Here is a 9,360-nt window from a genome sequence, read left to right as displayed (position 1 = left end):
ACAGTACACACACATATATTATGTAAACAGAAACTTTTATTTTGGATGCGATTAATCGTGATGAATCGTTTGACAGCACTAATCTTAATATTTATGTATTTGCTCTGAATTTGCATAAAATGGTGCTTTATTTCCAATCAGAGCATCCATCATTTGTACCTGCGGCTACTTCCTCTAATGTTAAGAGCTTCCTATGGTGTCTCACCATTGGGGTTCTGCGGCTGTCTGCGCTGAACACGGACCTCAGCGATGGAGCCGATGATGGAGCTGTTCGCGCTGTGTTTGCTCACCAGATTGATGATGCTGTCCGTGATTTCTTTAACAGGAACTCGGCCGTGAATGCCATCCTCAGTCACATGCTACAAAACACAATATTTCCTTTAAAATATAATCCTGACTTAAATAGTTGTTTGTGTCTTTTTATGACTGAAGCTGTTGTTATTACATTAAAGCAGAACTAAATGCATGGGGTGTTAAAATTATAACAAATATAATACAACAACATAATATATAATAAAATAATATAATATAATAAATTTCCTTTAAAATGCATCAACATAAATATTTTAATAAGCTATTATTAAATTAAATCAGAATTAAATACATAGTGTTAAAATGAAAATAATAAAAATTATAATAATAAAATACAAATGAACAAAATATTTAAATTAGTGCTGTCAAAGCATTAATCGCGATTAATTGCATCCAAAATAAAAGTTTTTGTGTACATAATATATGTGTGTGTACTGTGTATATTTATTATGTACGTATAAATGCATGTATATATTTCAGAAAAATGTTATGTTTATATATTAAATATATTTACATATATTATAAATTATATGAATATAAATATATACATGTTGCATGTATATATTTCAGAAAAATATGCTGTTTATATATTAAATATATTTATTTATAATATACATTATATGAATAGACATGTAAATACATGTACATTTTTCAAAATATATACTGTATGTGTGTATATTTATATATACATAATAAATATACAAAGTACACACATATATTATGTAAACAAAAACTTTTATTTTGGATGCGATTAATCGTGATTAATCGTTTGACAGCACTCATTTAAATTAAAAAAATTTAAACATTTTTTTACGACTGAAGCTTGTAAGCTATTATTGAATTAAAGCAGAATGATTAGTGCAAATAATATAAATTATAATAAAATACATAATATAAATAAAAAAGAATAATATAATAAACAAAAGTAATTTGACTTTTCCAGTCATTCTTCAATACTATAAGGATATTAAAACTGCACTACAACAATTTATTTCTAGCCAATGAAATACTGCATGAATGTGACTTACGATGGCCACATGGATCTCATTACTGGCGGCAGAAGAGAGTTCACAGCTCAGAGAGATGGAAAACTCAGCTGAAACGTTTTTAGCCACATACAGATGCCTCAGCTCACGACACACCTGCTCCACCGTCACTCCCTGAGAGCCAAAACAAATCAGAAAACATTTCAAAATGTGTGCATTAATCCAATACATGCAACCTAATCACCCAACCCCACCAGCACACTTTAAATGCCAGTCCCAGTGTCCTCACCTGTGGCATGGTGTCCTTGTGGAAGGTGAAGGTGACGTTGGCGCAGTCGCTCTCGGGGTCACAGCGGGCCCTCACGACCGGCCGGTGAGCAGACCAGCACTCGCCCTGTGAGGAGCAGGGTTTCACGAAACACTGCTCGTCTCGCACCGGCACACACAGCTGACCCAGAGGACAGTCGCCTCGTCCCGAGCCAAGCATCCGGCAAGGTTTAGGGCCACACCACAGCTGTGGAAGAGAGGAAGGAATAATGCATCAATATTAACTTCTGTCCATGATTAACGACAGCTACAACACACAGGCTCACGCTGACATACCTTTGTACAGCTGACAATCCCCCTGTGACAGTAACAGGTGTTACAGTCTTCAGCCCACTTTGCTCCATCTACAGCAATCCGTCCTCCGACCACACACGGACGTCCGGTGACTGAGAGAAAAAACAAGCCATTTAAAAACCATGCTACATCTACACTTTATCTTCTCCACTTTTGAATATTGAGATCTTGAAAAATTAAACTGATGCTTGACTGAAACTTATTGCTTGTCCCATTATTCACAGTTTGTGACAAAAAAAAGCATCGATCTTGCTAATTACAATAAGTTAGCTTGTGCGTGGTAACTGTTAATTAAGAAACATTAATTCAAAAATAAAGAAATGGATTGCTTCTGAATTTAAATTACTAAATGTATTATTTGTACATTTTATAATTATTTAATATACTGAATTATTAAAAAAAAAAATTAAACCAAAACCAAACCAACTCTGAGCTCATGATGAAACAAAACCATAATACTATTAACACAATAGTCACAGTAAAAAATAAAAAAACTATTATAATATATCCTTTAAATCTAGAAAAAAAATTACACCATAATATTAACACAATAGATAAAATCCAAAGTTTAATAGCTACTATAATATATCCTTTAAATCTAGATTATTTTAAATATTAAAATACACCATAATATTAACACAATAGATAAAATCAAAAGTTTAAAAGCTACTATAATATATCCTTTAAATATAGAAAAAAATTAAAACATAATAAAATACACCATAATATTAACACAATAGATAAAATCAAAAGTTTAAAAGCTACTATAATATATCCTTTAAATATAGAAAAAAATTAAAACATAATAAAATACACCATAATATTAACACAATAGATAAAATCAAAAGTTTAAAAGCTACTATAATATATCCTTTAAATATAGAAAAAAATTAAAACATAATAAAATACACCATAATATTAACACAATAGATAAAATCAAAAGTTTAAAAGCTACAATAATATATCCTTTAAATCTAGATTTTTTTTTTAAATAATAAAATACATCATAATATTAACACAATAGATAAAATCAAAAGTTTAAAAGCTAAACTGAGGATATAATATATCCTTTAAATCTACAGCGGAAAAAAATACTAAGGGTTTTAGTAGCAACACCAAACAAACCTAGTTTGATCATGATTAAAAATAAATAAATAAATTACACAATAATATTAACACAATAGATATTATATTAGCTATAATAAATAGAATAGACAGTAAAGTTTAAAAGCTATTATAATATATCCTTTAAATCTAGAAAGAAACATCTAAATGATTCTCTAGGGGACAGAAAAGTTCCCCTAATGAATGCATGATTGAAAGTATCAACTCTGTAATGGTTTAACACTTAAGTTTGAATTCTGTATGAGCAATAGCTGCATGACTAATAATGTTAATATTAAACAGCAAGCAAGGAGCATGTACCTTCCTGACACCTGGGCCCGGTTCTGCCGGGTGGACACAGGCAGCGGTAGCCGTTAATTTCATCGACACACGTGGAGCCGAACGCACAGGGAGACGACTGGCACTCATTGATGTCTGTGGGGTGAGACATGCATGTTTAATACCACTGTAAAATCACCATCTTATGTGTCAATTAGGCTTGCCGCGATAGACGGTGCTGACGGTGATACCGGTGTTAAGCTGCAACAACGGTTACATCACTTATCCACCGCGGCACCGACCCCCACCGTCGTTTTGATTTTTTGTAGTAATAAAAAGTTCAGTAAAAGAACAGACACTACAATTAAAAACTGAACGTGGCCGCTCAATGCAGCGTGCCGAATGACAGTCGCATCACAGATAAGACTTAATTTATGAGGAGAGTGAGACGAGCTGACTGACAAGAAGAGTGAGGTGAGACAGACAAGACGATCGCGGATGATTTAGTTTCGAAACGAGATGCAAAACCGCCTGTTTGGCAATATTTTGGATTTTGAAAAGCCTGTTGACTTTTGCCGTTTATCTGATTTTGGAAGTTTTTTTTAAAACATTCGTTTCTTATTTAATTGGTTCCACATTGTTTGCTGAGTAAAATGCGCACGCCGCTTTTACAAGCTATTTAAAAGCGAAGGAAAGCGAGGAAAAGAGGGAACGCCCCCACGGTGATACCGGTATTACCGGTGTTGTCACACGTCGATTAACCCGGTGGGAAAATTTCCTCACCGTCACAACCCTAGTGTCAATATGACTATTTATATTGAATTAATTTAGCTACAACCTCACAACACACTGATGAAGCATGAATCACTCACTGATGCGACAGTCCGGCCCTGCGAATCCACTGGCACACTCACAGCGGTACCAGTTATCACCGTCCACACACGTCCCGCTGTTATAGCTGCACACACATTACACACATGATGAGACACGGGGTCAAAGTTCACCAGGACACATGCTGCCTTCAATTTCTATTCAAGTTATGTCTTAAAATACAGTAAACTGATTTAATTCCAATTTCTCCCTATCTCTTCCACTTGTTGGCAAACACAGAAAGCTTTTTAGTGGTAATGCAAGAAAATATCAGTTTATTATTATTTATAATTTGTTTATTTATTAATGATTTTTTTTATTCTTGTGCACCCACAGAGAGCAATAACAAATAAAAAAAACTAAAAACTTATATTAAAAACTTAAAAAATTATATTAAAAAAATAATAATAATTAAAACCAGTTAGCCTCCGCCATGATTCTTTCATTAAAATCTATTAAGTTCAGGACTTAAATATATACTTTTTTATTTTATGGTGTTGTTTATGTGTGCGTATTTCATAAATGTGATCATTCCCATATGACTTGAAGGCATCAACATAATTTATTTAATTGAAATTAAGCTTACTATTTATACTATTTTTATAATGTATATATATATTATATATAGTTTTATGCATACTATTTACTGTGCTTAATTTGCACTGTATTTCATACATTAAAATGGTTTAAAAATATATGTAGGTAAATATTGCTGCTTATATTTATTGTTATATTATTAAATTGTTTTATAAGTGAAAAAGATATTTTAATCATGCTTTAAAATGTATTAAATTCAATATTAAATGAAATTTGAAAGCAACAACAAAATTGATTGACTTAAAATTAAGCTTACCATGGTTGTGGGTTGCAATCATTGGAATCTGTAAATTAAACATGAAACACTTTGTTATTAAATGTTATTCAAAAACAGAAACATTCCTATGAAGATTATTGTCACGTTGTTCAACATGTTCACATGCACGACTGTCTATAATTCACATTATAGTCAACCAGTAGATCAGTCGCAATAATTTCACCACAGTCATAAATGGCAGATCATAATCCCACCTGAACAATTATCCATCAACGCTATGTTTGCTAATAATATTTCAGCTGAAACTACTCATCAGACTCTGTACTATTTAAGGCATTTTCTGTGATCATTTAGAAAAGCCTGGCGTTCTGCCACTGAAGGTAAAGGCGACGTGTGTCATTTTTTTGTATGATAAAAAACGTTCTCCTATCCAGAGACAGCTATAATGATGACGCTAGTGGCGCAGAAACGACACACTTCAGCTTTAAGGAGCTATCCAATGAGTATATAGTTTGGAAGAGAGCCTTAAGCAGCAGAAGGTGAGAGTTGGAAACAGGAAGTAGACAGGAGTCAAGACAGGAAGTAGTAAGGAAGTGGAACAGGAAGTTTTGCCGTACTCTGGCTGCAGGTGAGGCCCTCCCAGCCTTCTTTGCAGACACAGGTGAAGCTGTCACCTGTCACGACACACGTGGCTCCGTTCTCGCAGGGGTTCGGCAGGCAGCTGCTGTTCTTTGCTGTGGAGTGAAGGGGAAAAGCTTTAGAAACTGATTCAGAGGCCAGTTCACAAAAATGCTCAGCCAGGTTGTTAGCGGCTCACCTATGTTACAGGTAGCTCCTTCCCATCCAGGAGCACACATGCACTTAAATGAGTCGCCTTCGTCAGAGCACGTGCCCCCGTTGTTACAAGTGGCCTCGTCACATTGGCTCTCGCCTATAAACGAGAACAAATCAGCTGTCAGACTAATGGACTATATTCAAATCAATTACTGCATACTTGAATGATTTATTAGGCTAATTCTGCGACCCTTTCATTGTCTTGTGACTTGCAGGATAATAGCGTTTGATTGGCAAAAATTAAACTAGTCAGAAAGTCAGATTCGTTTCCATGAATCAGTTCAAACAGTCTGTTTAAATGAACTGATTCAAAACTCTGATTCAATGATTCATTTGTATCATCACTCAAAAATGTTCAGGGACGTTTTTCGAATAGTTTTGTAAAAATACATTTGATTATATATTTAATTATATTATCTTTTCACATAAATTAAAAAGATGAAATATCATTCTTAAAGATTTTTATTAAATGACAATATTCTTATTTGTGAAAAAACTTGCAAGATTTTTACTGTATTTTTGTTTTTACATTAAACATATTGAATCTGCTTGACAATAGTGGCTGATTGTTGACGAAATTTTAGATGTTTTTTATTATAACTTTGTTAGTTAAATCAAATTAATAATAATAATAAATATTTTTAGAATTTTTACTTTAACATTTAAATAACAGCAACAGTTAAATAATAACAACAATGATAATAATAATAATTATTATTATATTAATAATATTATTTTAATTAATGATTAGTAAAATAATAGTAATAGTAAAATAATTATCAATAGTGTTAACATTATTAATTAATAATCATTATAAACTATTTCATAATTATTCATGAGTATTTTGTTATTTAGTCTTATTTAAAGCAAAAATATCTAAGCATCCTTAAAACAAGATCAATTCATTTGAAAAGCAAAAAGTCATCTGAACAATGACTTTTCCAGCCATTTGTGCAATTTGAAATATTTTAAAACTGAGCATAACTAGAAAAATGTTACTGACAAAAGAAATTTTCATGAAATGACACCGGACATTTCAAGATTTTACGAATTAACATGATTTTACAAATCATCATATAATTCATGCCAGGATGTGGAAGTGCCATGATGTTTAACTGACACAAATTAAGCCACTTTTATAATACTTATCACCTTAAAATATATAGTAATACTTATCACCACTTATACTGGTATGCAAATAAGGAGGCGGGGCTTACGTGAGTGACAGGTCTTTCCCTTCCAGCCGTTTTCACACTCGCAGTAAAAGTCATTGACCAGATCACGGCACACTCCTCGATCCCGACAGGGGTTCATGCTGCAGTCGTCAATGTCTGTTTTGGAAACGCACAATATTTTAGCGATCAATATAATTGGAGAAATTAGAAGTGTTTTTAATTGCATAAAGTGATATTCAAAGGTGAAATGCACTCACCGCTCTCACAGTTGTGTCCCTCCCAGCCATCAGCACAGATACACTGGTATGCGTTGATTTTATCAATGCAAGTACCGCCGTTACGGCAGGGACTACTTTCACAGTCGTTGATGTCTGAGAGTAAAGAGTGAGAGATGCTCTGCTGAAAAGGCATTGAATCTAACGACAGCAAAGGACACTGGGATACGAATCGGGCTTACTCTCATGGCAGTACGTGCCGGTGAATCCCTCCTGACACTCGCAGCTGAAGTGCCCTCCGGCATGACTTCGACAGCGGCCGTGAGGACCACAAACGTTAGAGGAGATGAGCCGCATGCCGCCCGGAGTGCTGTTAGACGCCACGGCAACCGTGCAGCTGTCAATCACTGCAGGAAAACATGAGTCATCTGAGTCATCAACAGTCCTTCTGGTCAAAATCCTTAATCTAGAATAAGTCAGAATCAAGTCCAGCAACTGGCAGTCATTCAGACCAGCTAGAAAACATATAGAAGCTGGTTTTAGCTAGATTTCTCTCCACAGCATTCCTAATAATAATAATAATTATTATAATTATTATTATTATTAATATTATTGAATTAATAGTATTGATGTTGACAATAACTTTATTTATTATAATCTTAATCATTATGAAAATAGTAGTAATAATAATAACAATAATTATATAGTTAATCATTATGAATATATAATTTTTATTATTATTATTAGTAGTAGTAGTAGTAGTAGTAGTAGTACTACTAATAATAATAATAATAATTATTATTATTATTATAATAATATTAGATTATAATAAAGAAAATTATCATCAACATTAATACTACTGCTCCTATAATAATAATAATAATTATTATTATTATTATAGTATTAATATTATTATCATTATAGAATTAATAGTATTAATGTTGATGATAATTTTATTTATTATAATCTTAATCAGTATGAAATAACAATAATTATTATTAATAAATAATAATAATAATAATATAGTTAATTTAATCGCGATTAATCGCATCCAAAATAAACGTTTTTGTTTACATAGTATATGTGTGTGTACTGTGTATATTTGCTATGTATATATAAATACTAGGGCTGGGCAAGTTAACGTGTTATTATTGCGTTAACGCATTAATTAATTAACGCCGACAATTATTTTATCGCACATTAACGCAGTTTTTATTATTATTATTATTTTGAAAGTCCGTTGCTCACTGGCACTGAATTAATGTTGATGATAATTTTATTTATTATAATCTTAATCAGTATGAAATAACAATAATTATTATTAATAAATAATAATAATAATAATATAGTTAATTATGAATATATCAGTAGTAGTAGTAGTAATAATAATAATAATGATTATTATTTGTATTATTATATAGTTGCTAATTATTAATATATTATTATTATTATTACTACTATTTTATGCTGATTAAGAATATTAAATATACTTATTGTCAACATTACTAATAACAATAACATTAATTATTATGTTTTACTAAGTAATAATAATTTATTCAAGTAATAATGAAAGTATTTTAATATTTTCTTAAATTCTTGTTTTACAGTAAATAATAATAACTGCAAAAAAGTAATTATTATTATCGTTGTTATTTCTTCTTACTTGCTATACAGTAAAATAATTACTAATATTATTAATTAATAATCATTAATAATAAAATTTCATAATTAACAAGTATTTTTATTTAGTCTTGCTTTAGAGAAAAAACATCCAAACATCCTTTAAACGAGATAAACTTATTTGAAAAGCAAATCATCTGAACAATGACTTTCCATGACTTTTAAAGCCATTTGTGCAATCCGAGTGCAGCACAGAGCGATCACACTAGTCAAACGAACCGGGCTCTGGGGCTCAAACGCGCTCGGCCACGATTAAGATTGCCTAGTGTGAGTACACCCTTATTCTCCCGCATCCCGCACACACGAGTCTCTACCTGCCTGCGCCGCACTCTGTTGCGTTGGGTCCCGCGATAGGTCTCTACTCATAAGGTGACTGTTATAATGTTATGATAGAGGCTCTGGACTCTGAGCATAACTTGTTTTTCTGTAACAAACTATAAAATATTTTTTATAAAACCATTAATGCCCTG

General features: G+C 32.1%; 1 protein-coding gene across 2 annotated transcripts in view; it reads right to left on the bottom strand.

Moving 5' to 3' along the window:
• Positions 1–9,360, bottom strand: part of jag1a (jagged canonical Notch ligand 1a) — a 32,741-nt gene that overhangs the window by 2,740 nt on the left and 20,641 nt on the right. For both annotated transcript variants that reach the window (XM_016470031.1, XM_016470042.1), the window contains exons 14-25: positions 7,453–7,617; positions 7,253–7,366; positions 7,038–7,151; positions 5,804–5,917; positions 5,604–5,720; positions 5,026–5,053; positions 4,175–4,260; positions 3,345–3,458; positions 1,902–2,011; positions 1,588–1,812; positions 1,341–1,472; positions 206–359 (exon numbers count right to left, since the gene is read on the bottom strand). In XM_016470031.1, coding sequence (XP_016325517.1) covers positions 206–359; positions 1,341–1,472; positions 1,588–1,812; positions 1,902–2,011; positions 3,345–3,458; positions 4,175–4,260; positions 5,026–5,053; positions 5,604–5,720; positions 5,804–5,917; positions 7,038–7,151; positions 7,253–7,366; positions 7,453–7,617 — 1,473 coding nt within the window. The remainder of the gene's footprint in view (positions 1–205; positions 360–1,340; positions 1,473–1,587; positions 1,813–1,901; positions 2,012–3,344; positions 3,459–4,174; positions 4,261–5,025; positions 5,054–5,603; positions 5,721–5,803; positions 5,918–7,037; positions 7,152–7,252; positions 7,367–7,452; positions 7,618–9,360) is intronic.

The sequence above is a fragment of the Sinocyclocheilus anshuiensis genome, unplaced genomic scaffold (genome assembly GCF_001515605.1).
Source record: "Sinocyclocheilus anshuiensis isolate Anshui unplaced genomic scaffold, SAMN03320099.WGS_v1.1 scaffold469, whole genome shotgun sequence".
NCBI classification, from domain to species: Eukaryota; Metazoa; Chordata; class Actinopteri; order Cypriniformes; family Cyprinidae; genus Sinocyclocheilus; species Sinocyclocheilus anshuiensis.
The sequence above is the reverse complement of the archived record's forward strand: the minus strand, read 5'-3'. Positions and strand labels throughout refer to the sequence as shown.